The 21,622-nt window shown below is 32.6% G+C and overlaps 3 protein-coding genes across 6 annotated transcripts; 1 reads left to right on the forward strand and 2 right to left on the reverse strand.

Annotated features, from left to right (window-relative positions):
• Positions 1-1,307: 1,307 nt before the first annotated feature.
• On the reverse strand, positions 1,308-5,638 carry LOC18097003 (uncharacterized). The gene is made up of 3 exons (XM_006385648.3): positions 5,135-5,638; positions 2,672-2,952; positions 1,308-1,942 (listed from the first exon to the last, which is right to left on the reverse strand). The coding sequence occupies exons 1-3, from the start codon at positions 5,192-5,194 to the stop codon at positions 1,906-1,908; spliced, it is 378 nt and encodes a 125-aa protein (XP_006385710.1). The 5' UTR covers positions 5,195-5,638; the 3' UTR covers positions 1,308-1,905.
• A 6,382-nt stretch (positions 5,639-12,020) lies between these two features.
• Positions 12,021-13,275, forward strand: LOC7465472 (uncharacterized). The gene is made up of 3 exons (XM_002303430.4): positions 12,021-12,321; positions 12,493-12,785; positions 12,989-13,275. Exons 1-3 carry the CDS (start codon positions 12,256-12,258, stop codon positions 13,035-13,037), a joined length of 408 nt encoding a protein of 135 aa, XP_002303466.4. The 5' UTR covers positions 12,021-12,255; the 3' UTR covers positions 13,038-13,275.
• Positions 13,276-14,624: 1,349 nt separating this feature from the next.
• Positions 14,625-19,686, reverse strand: LOC7465473 (probable methyltransferase PMT21). Of its 4 annotated transcripts, XM_024598176.2 has the most exons (9): positions 19,404-19,686; positions 18,759-18,874; positions 17,638-17,925; positions 17,396-17,544; positions 17,044-17,239; positions 16,660-16,870; positions 15,687-16,362; positions 15,488-15,565; positions 14,625-15,238 (listed from the first exon to the last, which is right to left on the reverse strand). In XM_024598176.2, exons 3-9 carry the CDS (start codon positions 17,905-17,907, stop codon positions 15,016-15,018), a joined length of 1,803 nt encoding a protein of 600 aa, XP_024453944.1. In that variant the 5' UTR covers positions 17,908-17,925; positions 18,759-18,874; positions 19,404-19,686; the 3' UTR covers positions 14,625-15,015. The 4 variants fall into 4 exon arrangements, with proteins under 4 accessions (XP_024453944.1, XP_024453946.1, XP_024453943.1 ...); XM_024598178.2 differs by lacking the exon at positions 18,759-18,874 and having other exon boundaries at positions 19,417-19,686; XM_024598175.2 differs by lacking the exon at positions 18,759-18,874.
• Positions 19,687-21,622: the final 1,936 nt, after the last annotated feature.

A 21,622-nucleotide genomic window follows, 5' to 3' on the forward strand; every position in this document is an offset into this window, starting at 1 on the left:
CAATTTAAAAAATAAAATAAAATAGAATAATTTTTATTTTATTTTAAATCTTAGTTTATTATGAATTTTTCAAATAAATTTCAGTTGAAATGTTCTGATTTCATTTCATATATTTCGCTTTTCGCATGAAAAATTATTGAATCAAACCCAAACTTTAACTTATTTTAACCAAAACAAATCCTAAAAATACCATATAAATATTAATAATTCCATTTTCAACTACAAAACATTCTTTAATCAATCTAGAAATAAAAAATCAAACAAAACAATAATAATAATAAATTTATGGACTCTAATCTATTTTTTTTGGCATGGTCAAAGGGTAAATTCATCTTCTTTGAACTCCCCTCTCCTAACAAAACATTAATTGACACCAATATCTATTACATTCCTTTCAGTTTTTTGGTTGAATAAAACATGAGTTGCATATCTTTTTTATAAAATGTTAAGAGATCAAAAAATTATTCTCCATTAATATCACAATAAAAATATATTTTGCAATACGATTATAATATAAAAAGCATTGGACTATTTCTTATTATCCTTAAAAAAAGCATGACCTCCTCGTTATATTGAATGAGTAAACTGAAGGGAATTTAAAGAGGTTACAAACAAAACTTATACTTTAATAAGGGTTAAAAAAATATTAATTAGGTAGTGTTTGTGTGTTAACCTAAATGTGACACTCAGATTCCAACCCTCTCTACCTTCGTTTAAGAATTAATTGTCGTAGCGTTTTGACGTGAATGCCTTGTGTGGCTTCCCTTTATCTTTTAGAAGTGAAAAGTTTGGATTTGATTTATAAATTATGATTTTATAAATTAAATATGTTGTTTTTGGTAAACATGTTATTTATATTATGAAAAAAATCTCTAAAATATCGTATAAATTTTCATAAACCACTTATCAATTTAAAAACACCTGAAACCCACTAAAAATATAAAAATCTAAATAACCATTGATATGTCATGTTTATAGAAAAAAAAATCACAATCAAAATACTCTCATCGAATGTTATTTTTTAACATGAATATAAGCCTTTTTGTTTTATAACAAGTGGTTAATATGCAGTAATTTTTTTTTAATTTTTTGATAACTTTTTTTTTAATTTTTCAAACTGGAAAATGAATAAAATAAGATTTTAAATAAAAATAAAAATTCAAAAACAATTGAGATTAGTTATGCATTTTCTCTGTATTTTATATTATTCCCTCTTATTTTGGTTGTTGAAATGTGACTTACAAACAAGTTTCTCTCTCCTTATTTATTTTTCAATAACTTTCTTTCTCATCGTACAAATCCAGGAATTATAAAATAAATAAAATAATTATTTGGATTAAAATAAAAATTCAAAGCCGACTTGGACTAAAGACAGATCCGCAAAAACATAATACTGCCAAAACTTCTCTTTTGAACCTTAAAGATAAACATATATAAGGCTCTGCTTGGAGCCCTAAAACATATTGGCTTCTAGTTTATGTCTCAACATGTTTATAGCCTCCTTTAACTTGTATCAGAGCATTAATCCTAACAGCAACAAGCCAACAACAGAAACTCATCATCATCATCATCATCAAGGTCTTCCTCCTCTACTGTTGTTGCTGCAACAAACCTGATGACTTCTTTTTCAACTGCTGCTATTGCTGCTGTCAACCCGATTGCCATCACTGCTCCAAATCCAATGCAGCCTTTGTTTTTCTCAAATTCCATACAGGGATGGCGGGTGCCCACCAATAAGCTTTAGAGTAGGGTTTATATATATGTATATATATATATAAAGAACTTAAAAAGCAGAACAGCAAGCTCATTTTTGCACTCCTGTTTTATACTGATATGGGATGGCGGGTGCATACTTTATTATTCCTTCTTCTCGTTACTTTATCACTTGAATGTGGAAATAGCTAGTCAGGGATTGTTTTCCATGTTGTGCTTCATGCATTCTCTGCAATAACATATAAAACTAAGCACAGGAAAGCTATGTGTGTATGCTTTAAAATCTGTCACTACAGTACTAGTTCTTTCACAATCTGGAGATTTGGCTCTTTAACAATATTATCTGACCTCTATTGCTACCCTTCATATCTCCAAGCATCCTAATCAAAGTACGTTGATAGCCTCATTCTATCAAAAGTTGGTTTCTCTAACTTTGGTTCGGCAGGCATTATTTCTTTAAGTTGAAAATCGCAGGCTAGCTTGTTATTGAACATTTGAAAAGTTCGATTCCATAAATCAGTAGCAAGAAGATCATCAATATCATGATCTGGATTTGCCATATCAGAATGTTCTCCTCGGGATAAATACAATTACTCTTAATTAACGAGCAAAATAGAAAAATATGTAATGAGCTGGCTTGCGTCCATCTGCTCCACATTTAACGGTTTCCTCTGTCCTCTTGGTCGATTTGGTATTTAAAGAAAAAATACGATTTTATATAATAGCCAGCTGAAATGCGATCCTTCAGCTGTGATGTTGCTAATTAAGCCAGACAGCAAGAGGACTTCTTCTTCTTCTTTTCAGGACATATTTTAAATTACTTGTTCAAAGAAAACAATAAAAACTAAACTAATTAAGTTGAAGGGATCTTTTATGGTTCAGCCAATTTCAAATTGAAGGATAAGCTCACATAGAGGGGGGGAGGGAGGGGGGGGGGGGAGAGAGAGGTAAAACTAACCGAAGAGATTGAGTGAGTTTGTCAGCTTCAGAAATATTATTTTCTTCTCGAGCTTTTACGATTTTGAACATAAGATTTAGTCGTTGTTGATTGCGTCCAGCCTGTTTCGAGATAAGGAATGTTTCCTTCTTGAGTTGATCACACTCAAATTCCATCTCCTTAAACCTCTCCCTTATTTCCATTTGCCCTTTTTTAACTCTTTTTTGCTGTTCACCGATCTCTGCCATCTCTGCTTCCAACCTTTTCATGCTTGATTTTGTTTTTCCACGTCCTTTTCTTTTCTGCAACATGCAAAACAAAATCTTGAATACAAATACAACAATCTTAAAATCATAATCCAATAAGATTTTTAATGGCCAAATGGAGCAGTGCTGCCCATTTTGATTTTCTTCCCCTTTCAAAGGGATCCTGTAAGTATGACACTCTGTCACGATGATATTTATCTCTTTGATGCAAGAGTACATTAATGTTTAATGCACAGATATATATATATATACACACACACACACACATATAAAATCCACTTAACCGATCTTAATTATATGTCATAGCTGAAAAGCTCTGAGCATCGACACTGATAAAATACCCACACTTTCAGGCTTCCACTAAAAAGAAAACGTGAGTGATGAAAGTGAAAGGAAAATTAAATAAAAAGATCTCTAAACAAAGCAATTAATTTGTCTGCCAATGACTGATTCTTTAATTATTTGACTAATTGAGCTGTAATTAACATTCGTCAATAAATGATCATAGAAAAAGATAACAATTTCAGATAAAAAAACATTATGGGGAAATAGAAAAAGAAAAACTTGTTGAAATTCCTCGGAACTGGTACTGATGTACATTGTAACTCCTTATCTTATTTTCATCTTACATTATTAGAATACCTAATATAAATATTGGTGAAAAGAGCCTAAAATATCGAGTATTATTCAAGAACTGATGTAAGAAGTTGCTTGGTACCTTGCCAAGTTGGTACCTGAAAATTGAAATATGGTGACCGGCCATGCATCTTTCAAGCTGCCCAGCTGTCGTACCCAAGGTGAAGAGTTCAAATCCTTGAAAGGGTTGGGTGAACTTGCATGCATTTTCTTAATTTACAGACGAGTGGCTATGGGTTCCACCTCCGCGTGTCAACGTCAAGATAGAGTATTATGAAGTTATCCATAATTCGAATATTATTTTCTCTTCGTTTCCGAACTTTTGAAATCAAAATGTAAGAGCATAAATATTTTTGCTTCTTTAAAAAACATGAAAAAAAAAGTTTTTATAACTAATTTTTACATCAATATATAATTTTGATTTGTGAGTTGGATAGAGTACAAAACATCAAGAAATGGACACAAATCAGTTTAGTGAGATAATCAATGATCGAGTTGGGGCTGTTTGAAATTGTAATAGCGATGAAGGTTTAAAATGTTTTTTGCTTAGAAATGCATTAAAATAAAAAAAATATATATGTTTTAAAAATCATTTTTGATATTAGAATATCAAAATAATTTGAAAACATAAAAAAAAAAATATTTTAAACAAAAAAAATCAAAATTTTTAATAACACATTACAAAAACACAGCCTTGATATAAGGTTTATTTTGAGGTAGGACTGGGGTTGGACCACGAATCCCAAAAGTCAGGCTAACATTGAATCTAGGATGCTAGGGGTCGGGTCGATGTGGGGTCTAAAGATCAAGTGGTGTCGAGTCTAGGGCTCGCGGGTTGGGCAGCCATAAGATCTAGGGCTTCTAAGGTCAAACTCAATCTAGCCATTTCCTTATTTTTTGTTGGGTTTCATCCATAATTTAAGAACTCTTACATTATAAGATGCAGGTCACTTCCATAAAAAAAACAATATTTTATACAATAGAAGAAAGAAGATTCGGAAAAATACCTCCAACAAGAAGAAAAATCCTATATATTATTAAAAATCCTATAAAAACTATCAGAAGGACTTGATTTTAAATGTAGCATTGTTCAAGGACTTCTAATATAAAATTAAGAATCAAGGGACTTGACTGGTACTCAAAGGAATCAGGGTTTAGGAACGGTGCCGCTCTTCTGACTTCTTATCAAGAAGGATGGGCAGTACGCAACAAAAATTGAGAAGGATAGCGATGAAAATCAATCCATCTAGATTAAGGATATTGAAAATTACAAGGAAGGATTCCTTTTGCCTTTGTCCGTTGAGAATTAAACTAACCAGTTATGATCGCCGATCATCAATTTTCAACTTCCCTTTTTCCGTCAGCAATGGTGTTGCCATTTAAACAAATAAAAAAGAGACTAAAATTATGCAAACCAACAAGAATTGCAAACGATGCATGCTGTATTATAATTATAATTAATCAATTCTAAATCCGCAACGCAAGAAAGGGGAAGCTAGGGCACAAGGGACCTCAAAAATTAGTGTGATGGAGCCATATTTCTCCTTCATGCAATGGCCAGCCTCAATAAAATATGACTTACCTGAAACCTGCTCTCAATCGATCTGCAAGCCCTTTTCCCAGTTGTCGTTTGGCACTCCATGGTTATCACTGCTGCGCTGTCTCCTTGCTCTATATTAATTGAAAAGCAGAGAAATCAAATATACAATGATTGTTCATGCCTTGCCTGCTCGAAAGAATATATATATATATACACACACACGCACACACAGAGAGTGAGAGTGAGAGTTATAAGGATTGTTAAATGGGCACCGATGGTTTTTCCCTATCAACGGCAGTGGCGATTAAAAGGGACGACTTGAAGTCTCGCGCTACCTCTTCCCATTCATCGCACGATGCTTTCGCATTTGGTGCAACTATTTTTGGTTAAACTTTATTTTAGTCCATAGATTCTAAAAGATAGATCCACTTCTTCTTCTCTGCTGTTTAATTTCATTGTAATTTCCAAAAGATTTAAGATTTTTTATCTAGTAGCCATTGTTGTCAAAAACCATCTGCAATCTGACTTGCCTAAGGAACCAGATTATTTTGCCCCAAAATCAGCCCATGATTGGTCATTCGTTTCTATGGGTGATATTTTTTTCTATTTCCTATATAAATATATAGACTTGTGACCCGTGCAACATGGCAGATATATTAATTTTCTTTTAACATACAAATTAAATATTTAGACAATGATGATATTTATAAAAAACAATAAAATACTTAAGTTATTAGCTTGACTGGACCCAATAAGATCAAGTAATATAATAATTTAATTTAAATTATAAATAAAAATAATGAACAAATAATATAAAAAAATATCCTGCAACAAAACAAATGATCCACCAATAACCTAGAAGAAAAAAAAATTGTAAACTTGCAACTACTTCATTGTGGACATCATTCAAAATAAAAAAATAAAAAAAAAAAGGACTTGGTAAAATGTAAGCCAACCACTTGACTTATAGGTATGATTTTATTATTTCTCTCAACCACCAAATTGATGATATTTTTAAACTAGTTTTACATTATTAATTAAATTCTCTCAAGTAATTTTAAGAGCATAACTTACATCAACTTGACGAAATTATTATTAGGATGGATAATATCGATATTAGATCAATTTAAAGGAAAACAAATTAAATTACAGGTTTTTTCCTGTTTTTTTTTCTGGTTTCAACTTTTCAATGATAAATTAGTTTTTTAATTTATACATCTTTTATTATATTCTATCTGTTTTCATGTTAAATAACATTCTAGTTACACATGTTGTCTAATAAAATAAAATAAAAGGTGGAATCATATAAACAAAAATAAGTCTTCATCAATATTATATAGCTAAAAAATCAACCAATCAATAACTCTTTTAAGCGTCTAAGAGTCTAGGTGATTCTTAGGAAAGCATATAGCATTTGGTCTGTTTTTGTAATTAGGTAGTGGTTGTCTTTTAAAATATTTTTTATTTAGAAATATATTAAAATAATATTTTATTATTATTATTATTTAAAAAAAATTGAAATCAACGAATCAAAATAATTTAAAAACATTAAAAATATATTAATTTAAAGTAAAAAAAAATTTAATTTTTTTCAAAAATATTTTTGAAAGGCAAAACCAAACAGAACCAATTAAAATCTAAAGTTTTAAACTAATTAAACAGAGTGTAGTTAGATAACGAAACATGTGAATTAAATTATCCTATAATATAATTTAAAGGATGGAAATAAAAAGAAATAACTCATAAGGATAGAGATGCCAGCGGATCGAACATAAACATCCTTCGGACTCAAAAATAAATCGCAAGTGATTCACATGTTCCAAGTTCCAACGTTCAGCTCTATCTTATATTTGACAACCTCCATGATCCTGCATGTGAGCCAGCATGTGCCATGTGACATGTTTCTAGGAGCCTTGCGTGAGAATTGTGACGTACATTTTGGTAGTGTCTGCAGGTAAGGTGTCCCAGACGCTGGAGAGAAGAGAATATTATGAAATTATATATCAAAATTGTTCGATTTTATAAAAGATTCAAATTAAAAATCATGTCCATGACATAATTTTAAGTTGGGATAACTAAAAGCTTGTTTGAAAGTGTAATTGTGATTGTTTTTTAAAGTGTTTTTTATTTAAAAATACATCAAAATAATATTTTTTATTTTTTTAAAATTATTTTCATATCAGTGCATCAAAATTATCTAAAAATATTAATTTAAAATAAAAAAAATAAAAATTATTTTTAAACATAAAAATAAATAGGCGTAAGTCGTCATAAAACGTTCAATTCATCCATGGAGAATTTTCGAGTGGCCTTGAGTCAACTTCACCCTTTCAAATCATGCATCTTGAGCGTATCGCTCCGCAGAGCACGATGGAGAATGTTTTTTTTTAAAAATGCGCTGAGCCTTAACATTCTTTGGGAATATCTACCAATATACTCTTGCCCACTATTTCAGAATCAATTCGGATAGCGGTCTTTCCCGTGTTTTAGATTTGCTGTAATGGTTATTTTTTTAATTTTTTTATTTAAAAATATATATTTTTTATTTTTAAAATTTATTTTTAATATTAACACATCTAAAAAATAAAAAATTATAAAAAAATAATTTAATACAAAAAAAATCAAAACTTTTTAAAAGTATTTTTTGAACACAAAATCAAACACAATTTTTATCTCTTCATAGAATCTCCTTTTAAAAGCTTTAGTAGTGTTTGAGATTATTATACAGCTATTTTTTAAAGTATTGTTTTTAAAAATATATCAAAATAATATTTTTTAAAAAAACCTATGGTTTTTGAATTTAATTTTTATAATATTATTTTTATCGTGTATTTAGCGAGTTTATCCGGGTTGATCCAGGTCAATTTTTTTTTTATTTCTTCATTTAATATTAAATTAATTAAGAATTATTTGAGTTATATTTAAATCTATCAAATTATTAAAACAATTATATATTAAAATAGAACTAAATCTTCTAAATAATTGAAATACGTGTAAAAAAAGGTATTTAACTAACTTATCTCTTCCAAGAGATGCTCTTACGACGTCGTATCCATAGTTATTAAACCCGGCCCGGGGGTTGACCCGGCCAAGGGGCTGGGTCCCGGGTTTCATGGGTCAACCCGGGTCAACTCGGGTCAACCCGGAAAAATAAAAAAAAATTAAAGTTTTAATATTTCATATGAAAAAATTCATGTAAATATAGATTGTACATATTATGAAGTTTAAAAGAATATTTTAAAAAGTTTTTTATCCTACATTAAAAAGATATTATGTTAAGCTTTTAAGTTAAAGTATTTAAACTAAAAAAGTTTTTTATCCCACATTGAAAAAACATACCTTTTTTCTTGGAAACATAGAGTATATATACTAATGAGTTTCAAATCTCACATTGAAAAGATAATATATTATCCCTTTAAGTTGAAGTATTTAAACCAAAAGGTTTTTTTCTTCCACATTGAAAAAACATGATTTTTTTATTGGGAACATAGAGTATATATACTAATGGGTTTCAAATCCCACATTGAAAAAACATGGTTTTTTTCATGGGAACATAGAGTATATATATGAAAGGGCTTCAAATCCCACATTGAAAAGATACCATGTTATCCTTTTAAGTTGGAGTATTTAAACAAAAGGTTTTTTATCCCACATTGAAAAAACATGGTTTTTTTCATGGGAACATAGTGTATATATATGAAAGGGTTTCAAATTCCACATTGAAAAGATACCATGTTATTTTTTTAAGTTGAAGTATTTAAACCAAAAGGTTTTTTATCCCACATTGAAAAAACATGGTTTTTTTCATGGGAACATAGTGTATATATATGAAAGGGCTTCAAATCCCACATTGAAAATATATTATGTTATCCTTTTAAGTTGAAATATTTAAACCAAAAGGTTTTTATCCCACATTGAAAAAACATGGTTTTTTTCATGGAAACATAGAGTATATATACTAACGGGTTTCAAATCCCACATTTGGATTTGAAAAAAAAAAACAAAAAAAACCGGGTCTCGTCCGGGTTCGCTCGGGTCGTCCGGGTTCCGGGTCAACCCACCGGGTTGCCGGGTTTGACCGGGCTGTTGCCACAGCCGGTCTTTTATTAAACCCAGACCGGTCCAGCCACCGGGTCGACCGGGTCCCGGATCGACCTGCCGGGCCGGGCCAGGTTGGGTTTAATAACTGTGGTCGTATCCCACGTGAAAACGTTACAGCAGTCGTAAGCGGAGATAAAGATGACAACGTCAGATAAACTGTGGGAATGCATGGAGCACGCAGATTTATAAAAAGCTCGATATTCTGTAATGAGGTAGAGATCTTGGGTTCGAAAAAGAAAGAAAGAAAAATTAGGAGACCTTATTGGCCACGAGAGTTGTTAGAAATTTTGATTCTTTTTTCCTTTGCCCCACGTAAGTTAAATTTCCCGGATTTCTTAACCGACTGAGAACTGTTTGTCAGACTATATGGTTATTTAGCTCTGGTGGGTCCATTCTCGTATAAAATTAATTTAATTAAGTATAAGATGATGAGAAGTTCATGCAAATTCAAGTCGGAAGAGTTTTTTACTTTGATGAATATTTTAAAAAATAATACGAAAGTATTCATTATACTCTCTTTAATTGTTAAGTTCTTGCATTAAAATGATTATTTATTTTTAAAAAAAATTAAAAGCTTATTAGGCTTTTATTGTGTTTTATTATATTTGAAGTGTCATGTTGTGCTGTGCTGTGATTTACTATGATATTAAGCCTATTAAATTGTTTAAAAATGAATAGTTGTACTATGTTGTTGATAAGATTATTTAAATTAAAATATTATTGAATAAAACTTAAATTAAATATTTTTCAAAGAACAATTCAAGAAACTAAATGATTTTTTCAAGAAACAAATTCTTAAAAAAAAAAACAAACACGCAAATACCATAAAAAATATAAATAAAAAATAATCAAAATATTATATAATTTTTTATAGTAAATAGGACTACTAATAATTTAATTAATATCCACGCACACAAGTTAAGATCCAATATACTAGAAATAAAACAATCAAGGTTAGTTCATTTTAAAATATTCAAGATTATTAACAACTATGTAATTAGATAATATTTAATTACTATGTATAGAACAAGAATGATTGAAGTTAGCTAATTTTAAAATACTTAAGATTATTTTTTTAAAAAATAAAATAAAAAGTTTTACCATCTCAAAACCATCATTTCTTTAAAAGTGAAAGCTTGACTGAAAGATATTTCAATTTGAATACACTAATTATCTCATTATACTTAATATATTAATATAATAAAAAAAAATAGATGTTGAGATTCCAACTATTATTAATTTAGCTAATCAAATTTTAATTAGAGAATCGATTCTAAAATTAATTTTTATATTATTTTTTAATATATTTTTAATCACTTAGATTAATCTGCTAATTTTGAAATATGTTTATATATTTAAAAATTCCAATAGGAATAAAAACCGGATAATTTGGTCAATGGGATAATTTTGCTACAATTACTAGAAATGAGTTCTGCACCGGTTACTATAGATTAACAATATAATTTGGTTCGGATTACTGTAAGACTTGATTTTATGACTGGGGAAAAAGAAGACAAACGACCGTTTTGAGAAATAATTACAAGGACAGCGACTAGGGAGCTAACTAGACCGTACAATTTTGTTGCTGCGAGTTACAATTCTAAGGAACCGAAGGAGGATGTAAAATATCCGAATTATCTCAAATTGAAATATAATAACAGTTAGGAGTTAGGACCGAGAGTATATATTATATATATATAAGGGAATTTTAAATCCTACCTAAAAAGGCCTCCTTTGCGTGCAGCGGTCCCCGGGGCTTACTGCACGAATATCGATGATAGACGCAAGAAGCCTCGCGAGATCGCACGATAACTAAAGTGTATGTACTGTAACACGATGGAGGCTGTTTTCAGTATTTTTAATTAAAAATATTTTCAAATAATATTTTGTGATTTTTAATAAGAACATAAAATAAAATAGCTGAAAAATACATTAAAAAATATTAATTTATTTTTTTGATAAAAAATATTTTAAAAAACATGTAGAACCGCGAAAACAAAAGTACAAGGATAGCCAAGGAATATTTTTTTGTTAAATCAGCATAATAGAATTCTTTTTATAGAAACATCATAATTAAAAATTTAATTATAAAAATAAGATATTTTTTAGAACTGTGAGTAATATTTATGACTCGAGTCAACTATAACATATGCAATTCTCTTAAAAAAAAAAGATAGCATAAGCAATTTTCTTATTTCTTTAAAGCAATTATCCCAAATTTAAAAATAAATAAATATTATCTTAATCACAACTATGATATCGATAATATTTATTTATTTTTAAAATATAATATTTTAAAAATAAATAAATAAATATCAGTCTCAATTTAAAGGTAGTATTTATTTAAATTTAAAATAGATTTTAAATTTATTTAATAAAATTATATATGCTACATTTTTGAAGAAGTTGCAAGTTGCATTTAGGGCTATGTCATTTGCAATTTGAGAGTCACAAGTGATATCCTCTATAAATAATACTATTTTTCTAATTAAATTTTTAATTGTGCTATTTATTTGATATTTTATTTCTACTATATGCTGGGCTTTATGTAGCTCAATATACATTAACATCTCTAAATTTATCAAATGAGGAAAGATCTAGTAAATGATTTAATAATTAAAAAAGCACATAAAAAATCAAGTTAATATTTTTTTATAAAGAAATAATTTAAAAAAATATTTGAAAAGTATATACAACGACTTCAGAAGTTTCCAGCCCACGAGGACCCCATTTCCAAGTCAAGAAGCACATGACCCGATACGCATGTCGCTCGAGATGCGGTGGTTAAAGGCGTGATCCCAACGTTTTTAAGCCTAAGAAAGAATAAAATAAAATTTTCTGGCGTTATCGTGCGATATCGAAAGACACACGCGAGAAATCTGCCAAGCTCGATCGGAGAACTTGATAACTTTTCATTTTGCAGATCCGACTCCTCCATTATAAAGAAGGGATATCGTGAAGGACTCTTGTCGGTGTGAACACAAATTTTCAATTTCAACTTTCAAGAGGAAGGAAGGAAGAGGAGAAGTCAACACGGTGGAGCCATCTGGGTCTCTGCGTCCATGGACTCGATCAAGCCTTTTGCTCTGCGCCGCCATGTATACAAGTCTAAACAGAGGAAACAATGGGTACCCACCAATCCAGTTACAATTCTATGTTCTTTTTTTTATAATTTCTTTGGTTGCTGCTATTAAACATGTCACTATCCCCAGAAATTAAAAATAATAATTAATTAATTATTCTTATATACGTTACTAATCGGCGTATTTTACATGCATGGATGCCGATCTGGCTTCTAGAAAAGAGAAGAAAATATCAAGAAGAACAGGGAGAGGAGGGAGACAATGGAACGGCTGAAAACAGATATGGTAGAGATCAGTGAGGGACAAGAACGCTTAAAGGAAGGGCAACGAGAAATAAGACAAAAGTTTGAAGAGATAGAATCTGAATGCCACAAACTCAAAGAGGAGACAATGAACATAGCCAAGCAGAGTGATTGCAATCAAATCAGGATCAACCTTATGTTTAGCATTTTGAAAGCACGTCAAGACAACAACTTTTCCCATGCCGAACACCTTACTCAGCTACTCCGGTTGGTTAAGTTTCCTTCACCATTTATTTTCTTAATTTTTGGGATATCGGATTTAATAACTAATCTTGCTAATGCTAGCTAGTAAGGGAATCACAAGGGAAAAAGAAGAAGAAGAAGAAGAAGAAGTTAACGAACTCAAAATCAAAAAATCAAAATGCACAATGTTGATAATTATTTTTTTTCCTTATTCGTTTTGTTGCCAGTGAGGAAATGGGAAGGCAGGAAGAAGGAAAGCCGGGCCTGGTTGGCTGACTAATGATCATGTAAAACAACGAGCAGTGACTCTTAATCGTCTTTTTTTATTAAAACAAAATCAGCAACTAAATCTGGATATGTACTAATATTAGTCTTCCCTTAATTTCCTTCTGCTTATCTTCTTCCTTCAATTCTCTGTTCCGAATTGAATGTTTTGAGTAACAGTGTGTGTGTGTGTGTGTATTCCAAATTGGCATATTCTGCTGTCATGGATATATGGTATGATTTCGTGGAAGAGGGTTTCGATTATGAGATTTTGCAAGGTATGCGAGAGAGAGGTTCACGGAAAAGATTAAGAAAGTCCAGCACAGAACCGGCTCATTACCTCGAAGAGTGCGAGGAGGATGTATGAGAACTAAATTATTGACAAGGAAGAAAGAGAGAGCTAGAGTGGAGAAGGAAGCAGAAGAGGTAATATATCCTCAAGCCAGGCTAGAAGGACTGGCCCATAGCTGTATGGCAAAAAACTCCACAGCCGCTCCATATAAGCTAAAACAAATAGCCCAACAAGAAAATATATGTCTTGGATTAAAGAGGGTGCGATTTCCTCCCATCTTTTTCACTAACTATAGCCCAGCAAGGTTGAACTCTCCTCCAAAATTTGTGCGTTTTCGTTTTCTTGAAAATTGTTCTACCGTTGAGGGCCACAAATCAATTTACGCCGAACAGAGATTCCTAATTCTTTCTTCTAAATTTAGATGATACTTGAATCTTGTTGAGATAACCCTCAAGTCTATGGTTAAATTGCTCACGTTTTACACATTAATTTGATAACTTAGACTCGGTGTTTTCACTTTGTCCACGACCAAGTTCCTACATGTTTTGTCACTCAGGAGCTCACGCTAGCCACTTCCAAAACTCTGTTGGATTTAAGAATTCTAAATCCAACATAACAGTTCTGAAAACACTAGATTTAGGTGACTGCTCATGTTTTTCTAAAGATTTTTTGTGGGACTTGGCAGTACTTCTTCATTTTCTGAGTAATTAAATTCAGAAAAAGATAAACTACAGCTTTATGTTCAAATACAATATTTTTTTATTTAGAAAATTAAAAACTATTTTTTCAACACATTTTAAGATTCTCCACAACTTTACTTTACAAGTTTTCACTATTTTTCAAATGAAGAAAAGATATAAATAATATAATTTTTTCTTTTATATACAACCACTTTTTGCAATGTAAAATATATATATATATATAGTTAGTGTCATAAATATAATTATTATAATTTAATATAAACATTTTTTGAGTTAAAAATATTTTTTCATGATAGTTTTTAATTTTAATGAAATAAAATTAATATTCTATAATTAAATTATTACAAATACAAAATATTGATATGAATATTATAGATCATGGTTTTGTTTTTTTTTTTTAATAGCTATAATATTATTGATGTCTTTTTTTTGGTGAAAATTGTTTTTATTTTTAACAATGAACAAGTTTTCTAATTTTATATTAGAAAAAAAAGAGTTGAAAGGGAAAAAAGCAAACAGAAAAGAAAAAATAATTTTTATTTTATTTTATTTCTGGACGCACCGTCAGATTTCTCTTTGAGCAACCTCTACTGCACTCCAGCATCATATGATGAAAATTTCAATAATGAAGGAACCAAATTTCATTACATATATGTAAGAACAACAATGCAAGGTGGCATTGCTTATCGAGTCCGCGAATTTCCACACACCGATCTTTGAAGTTTTACATATCGGAAAAAGATCCGAAATGAGAAAAAAAAGATAACACAAAGCCAGGATGCCTTGCAATGAATCTATTTATACCTGATGATACTATAAATTAACAAATTTATGTTATTGGGTAGCTAATTCTTCAACTGAGATGTTGATCTGGAGGATCCTTGGCTTCTTTTGAATAAACTAATCTGCGTAAGGTATTCAGCTTTCTTCCCCTGCAATCTTGTATTGCAGTTGCATAAGCTCTCGGAGCGGCATGTTTCAGGATTTCTCATGTTTGTCATCTTGAACTTTGGTTAGAGGAATGCCAGAGTTTCTTCTGGCAAATCAATATTTTCTCTTTCTCAACTCCATATTCGGTGTCTTCTCCACGGCAGCTCCACCTCATACCCCTGGCAATGGTAGAAATGGCATCCATGAAATAGCTGGATTCTCGTATTATTGCATAACCCGCAGGTCTTAGGATCCGATCCATCTCCAAAAGCACATACTTCATATCACATCTGTGCAAGAACAAACAATCATGAGAATCACATTTCATGCCAATTTTCATCCTGCAGAGAATTTTTAGTCGGCCTGGTGCTGCATATTTCCAAACAATATTCAATATCTTGTGATAATTTTTCCTCATAGTAGATATCATTCCCAACTACACAAGATATCATTCCCTTGAAGTTAACCACTTAAACTTAGACCCGGTACGATCTGCTAGATCAACATTTCTAGACAGTGAAATGTGCTCCTTAACTTACCTGTGGCTTTCTGCAGTGAAGAGGCCATCAAGGTGAAGGAGATCATAAGTTCGAGGATAAGTTGAGAAAGCTTCACACCTAGAAAATAGAAAAGAGATAAATCAACAGCTCCCAAGTACTATTAATGACATCCAACCATCAAAGATACTTTTCATGCAAAATGAGAACTTCAAGATTCTTATAAGCTCATTCAGATTACCAATCATGAAAAGTTCCGATGAGGCCACGGTCAAAAACAACAGGAAGTGTGTTGGCAGCATAGGAAGAGACCACATTCATGACCCACAGGGGATCATCAATCACAGCTGCAGCAAAACCTCCATAAACTGTATTCATGTCCATAACATTTCTTATCTTATTAGACCCAAGTGCTGGGAGCAACTTCTTGTAGTGCTTTGCACGAATCTTCCACTTGCTGTCATCATGCTTAAAAGCACTAGCACTCCCACCATGAACATCTAAAATGCGTTCAGGTGTAACATGCAACCTCTGTGGCCATTTGGGGATGGACTCCATAACTGATTTCTTAATTCTTGGGCTTGGAACAACAACGCAAGGGCGGAATGGAGTGTACCATGCTGAATCTGGTTCAAGGCTATCATCGCACTTAGGTGGGTAGGCATCGGGATAGGTAAGTTTGCTGTAGCAACTATTATCTGAAGCTTTCTGCCACACAGCAATGTCATCCTTTTTGTCATACAATTTGAAGCACATCGAAGTCAGCAGTTCTTGCAACTTTTCATAATCAGATTTCTGCTCTTCCACAGTAGTATTCCAGCCTCGCCAATGGTTTTCATAGTTAACAGGAGGACCAGACAGAACCCAGAAGCCACCGGGACGGAGAATACGGTGAACTTCCAGAAGATAAATTCCACCTGAAAGCAACAAAATTCTGTTCTTGAGAAAAGCAGCAAGTAGTAATACAATATGCAACTATAATAGGAAGACAGAGGTGAGGAAAATGAACAGCATGAACTAATCGTTGTGCTAATAAAAGAAGTCAACTAGTTGGTGGTGCCCATCCCACACTGAATTTCAAAAGCCTTTCTAAAATCAGAAAATGAAGAACCCTATGAAGATTTCAGCAATTAACAAATGCAAATAATTAGAGCACATAATCTTTTACCTCCCACACAAACTGAGAGCAGGAAAGGGTTAAAATCAAGACTAACCAAATTCTGTCCATGGGATAAGACATCTGGAGCAATGAGCCATATCGAATGCATTTGATGGGAAGGGAAGTCTTTGTGTGGAAATGATGCCGAGAATTGCAGGAATTCCACGTTCTAATGCAAACTGGACTTGAGCCTCATGGTTATCTCTTGGGGCAAGAGAAACAGTTAGAATCCCGCGATCTAATAGATCACCTCCCCAGCTAGCAACCTAGAAATAAAAATAACTGAGTGGATTAGGCAACAGAATTCCAAAGAGACAAATAGCCTAAATATGAATGGCAGTACCATTCCTCATGCAACATGGATTCTGGTGGTTTAAGTTTCGCTGTTTCTTTCATGAGTAATTCCAGAAACGAGGGTGAGATTAAAAGTGCAACTCACCCCACACCCAGTATCAATGGCAGTGCGAATGGTCCCATCTTTCATTTCAGGGATAAGATCTTGCATCAGATCAACATAGGCACCCACTCCTCTGGGAAACATAGTGCCCCCACCAGGAAAGAGGAACTTCTCCCCCTCTTTTCTCAGCCAGTTCTGGTTAGATTTCTGCTTGTTAATCCAATCATATGGTACATTCCTGAAGCCAGGTCCACAAGGTAAAATAAGTGAAACAAGCATTTTCAACCTAGCATTCCAGCTAATACCTGACAAGCACTGGATTTTGAACCTAGAATTCGGCCTAAAAAAGATCCTGTGAAATGACAAAAAAAGTATCAGAAACGGATCGTAATACCTGTACCAACATTGATCCCTGCTCTTTGGCCATGTGATTGGAGGCTTATACCCTTCCGGTGGTGGAACTAAGCATTCCTTCCTTTCAAAAACCGGAGGACAGTGGCGTTCCATGAAAGTAAGCCGATGATTACCATATTTCTTCCACCTCTGTGCAATAGACATACATCATCGATATCTCAATTTTCACTTTATAACCGTCTAATAGATTTTGCACCATGTAATAAATAATTATGTAAATACCCTTGGATCCGTGCATGGAGTGTAGTCTTGATAGTCGCTGCTGCATTCAGGAAATGCAGTGGATTTAATTTGGAGAGGAGCAACTGACGATTCCTTGGGTGAGGAGACCACCTTTGCCACGTCCTTGACCTCAATTTTATCTCTCTCAGAACAGAAAATTCCACCAAGATAGAATGAAAGCCCACAGAGTACCACAAACATCATCGCCATGGGAAAAGCCCTGGAGTTTTTATCAGGATGGGACCCTGGTTTTCCATCTTTATGCTTCATGATTCCGCAAACGAACAGCTACTTGCAAACAATAGGCAAATTGTAAGCCGCAATGTCTTATAAAGCTAATGTCAATCCCTCCCACCTCAACATTGAGAAAATTCAACCAGTTTCTTTGAGTATGAGCACAAATAAGGGTGTAGCATTATGAGTTTCTAATCCTATTCCTAAGTTATCTCATCTGTAAAACTAAGGATCATTAATTAGAGAATGCAACAACAATATAGTAATGGAGTGATTAAACAACAAAGTTTTCATTTCTCCATAAGCATTAGTATGAGGCATTAAGAAGATCCTGCAGATCACAATTAAGTAGAGATTTCAGGCAGATCAACATATGAATTTGGACACTTCAAAGCAATGCCAGAAAGAAGAACTCCAAATGAAAAATCAATCAAAATAAAGCAAAGAAGCACACCCTTATAAGCTGATTCTTCCAGCCGGCAAACACTAAACTAGCAAAATTGAATGGATCAATGCAACAAGCCTCGGTCTTTAAGACAGATCCAGCTTATATATGCAGAACCAATGACTGGTGAATAAGTTCCAAAAAAGAATCAGTAATTAATACACATGTAAAGGTTGATTGGTGGTGCTGGAGAAGGGATACAGACTGGTAGTACAAGATCTGATAGCAAATACCGACATGTTATTTTTCACTGTCCATGCTACTTTTACTTTTGATATTTCTCACATGATATTGGGACCCCATTCTATCAAACCCCATCGGTCCTAATTACGTATCATTCTTCTCTCTCTGTCCACTACATCGAAAGGCAAACCACTGGATCTTACACCAAATTATTGAAAAAGCAAAAAGCAAATAATAGAGGAAAAGAACAATAAACCACCAAGTAATTTTAATGATTTCCTTGAAACCCAAGAAATGTTTTTCCATGATTCACTTTGTTCCGATCAGCTGCTTTCTTCATTTCTCAGGTGTCATCAATGGCTACTACTCGTAGTACTATTAAGAAAAAAAGCACTTATTCACCAGTCAATCAAAAAAGCAAAAGAACATATAGTTCCAGCATGAATGTCATCAATCTTTTGTCACGAAAAAAAAAACAAAGAGAGAAAGATCAGTGATTAAACCATAAAAATGTCAGAGAAGCAGAAGAAGGAACAGCGATGGAGTGAAGCAATGCTTACAATACAAAAAAGAAAAAGGAGTAACTCAAAAGGTGGTAACGATATACAAGCCTAAAAAAAAGCAAATCAAGAAAATATACAGGATACCCAGAAAGAAAGGAAAAAAAAACAGATCTGAATTGCAGAAAACAGAGAAGAAGAAGAAGAAGAAGAAGAAGAAGAAACAATATGTGCAGCACATATAAGTGATAAGGATAGATCCCTATCTGTCAGAGAAAGGAAAGTACAAGCAGAGAATAACTGAGCACGGTGGTAAAGAGACAGGCAACACAACAAGAATGACAAAAACATAGACAGAGAGGATCAAGTGGGTACTAATTACTAACAATGCTGCATTACTGTACCTTAATTTCCCACCTGTACGCTACAAAAACTGAATAGATAGATAAAGGATGTTGGAACTGAGATCTCTCTTTCTAAACAGATGAGAGAAAGAAGGGGGAGGCAGGTATAATGGTTATAACTACAGATGCCTTAGCCTCAAAACCTCACCCACGCAGAAGCAGGCACACACAGATATCTATTTTCCTATCCATCTGCAAAACCTTAAATAAAAGTCTCTACTACTTGCTTCCTGTTCCTTTCCCAGCTGTCTGTCCTGTGTCTCCTTCTCTCCTGTCTTTTATTTTATTTTATATAATTTTTATTCTCTTCTTTAAATAATTTCATGCCCCCCCCCCCCCTCTCTCTCTCTAATGACTAGAATATACTTGGCTGTAAATCTTTCATCATCAGAGTCACAAGGGGAAAAGGTAAGAGACAAGACCCGAATGATTTCTCACACGACCCTGAATTACACGCATTTTGGACACAGTTTCCTATTTGCCATCAACTGAGATTAATGATGCCTTGTCTATGAACAAGGGACGAATAAAATTACCCTTATGAATTTGTTTTCCATATTGTTATATCTAAGAGATTATGTGCTTTTAGCTAAACTATCTGTAATGGATTCAACCAACCTGCTGATCATGTTGAACATTCCAAATAAAAATTAAGAAATTGCTAATCATGTGCGAGGCATGCATGGTAGACAATCATAACACTTGTGATAGTCTTTAATTAATGTGTTAGCTGGGTTCATTCAGGTTAACACAGCATGTGTTTATCTGACATAATAAATTTACTTGGGTTTCACAGGAGGATCTGGAAGGGACTATGCGCCATCACACTAAATCCTTATGGTTTCAGTTGTTAATTACTTAATTATCTGCAGAATCCAAAATAAAACCCTGGTAAATTGCTTGGGAACAATATAGCTACCTACAGCTGTGTTTTTCAAATTTCATTTCCGAGATTTTAATTACAGCGTTGTAAAAATTTTTGCGAAGAGAGAATATACAATCTTGGCATTTTGGATCATTTGGAATAGGTTCCAATTTTTTTTCTTCTTTAAAACTAATTTATTTTTATATTTTTGGATAGTTTTGATGTGATAGTATCAAAAATATTTTTTTAAAAAAATATTATTTTAATATATATTTTAATAAAAAACATTTTAAAAAAACAAAATAATTTTAAAAGTTACTCTATAACAATTTACTTTTTTTACATTTTAAAAGAAACAATGTAAAGGTTATATTACACTTATACGTAAAACTTGTTGAATTTACATCAAAGAGCTTTTATGCTGTAAATTATTTTTACATCTTTTATGGTCAAGTCCTAAATTTAACATATTAATTTAGATGGGCTCGAGTCAGATTTTTTTTTTACATCTTTTATGTTGTAAATTATTTTTGTTCATATTTTTTTTTTTTTAGTTTAACATGGGTGTCCGGTTCAACTTGCGCGCACCTCGACTAATCTCACGGGCCCTGAAGTTAACGACCATGTAAGCCTCCAGTGGCCATCATATAAACAACCACAGGGTTTGAACCTGAGACCACAGAAAGAGTAAACCTCTTAATCTCAAATTCTTACCACTGTACCACCATCTAGATGGTTTTATATTATTTAATTTCTCACTTATGTTGTAGTAGCATTATTTTTTTTATATTAAAAAAAAAATAGATCCCCTCGCGATGTAGCATGGCCCCTGTCTAATGCCTAATACTAAATCTTTCGGTGGTATTTGTAAGGGAGGGAGGCGGCATTAATTTTTATTTCCCAATCTCTGGTAAGAGAACGTGGGTTGAGAGACAGCTGGCAGCAAACATGAAATCACATCGTACGCAGGGCTCTTGACTGCTGTTATTATAAATAAAACAAGAAGCAGTTCCCCTGTTTCTCGTCATTACATTCATTTGTCAGCACCGCCATTTTTAACTAGTTCTTGTACCGGACCATGCTCCCCTCCCACGAACTTCTTGGAGAGGAAACCCCTTTATTGCCGCAACATTCCACACTTCAAAAACTAGCCAATGGAATCTTGGGAGTGATTTTCTTTTTCCTTTTTTTTATTTCCACGTCTGATTCATTTCATAGTCAGTTGCAACAAGTTCTTGGGTGGCATTTGGATTGGAGACGACAAAGAATTAATGAATCAAGATGAAAATAACAAATTAGAATGATATTTTAATTCTACGTTGGTATGTTTGTTTGGATAGTTATTAAGAATATA

Source organism: Populus trichocarpa, chromosome 3, assembly GCF_000002775.5.
Source record: "Populus trichocarpa isolate Nisqually-1 chromosome 3, P.trichocarpa_v4.1, whole genome shotgun sequence".
NCBI classification, from domain to species: Eukaryota; Viridiplantae; Streptophyta; class Magnoliopsida; order Malpighiales; family Salicaceae; genus Populus; species Populus trichocarpa.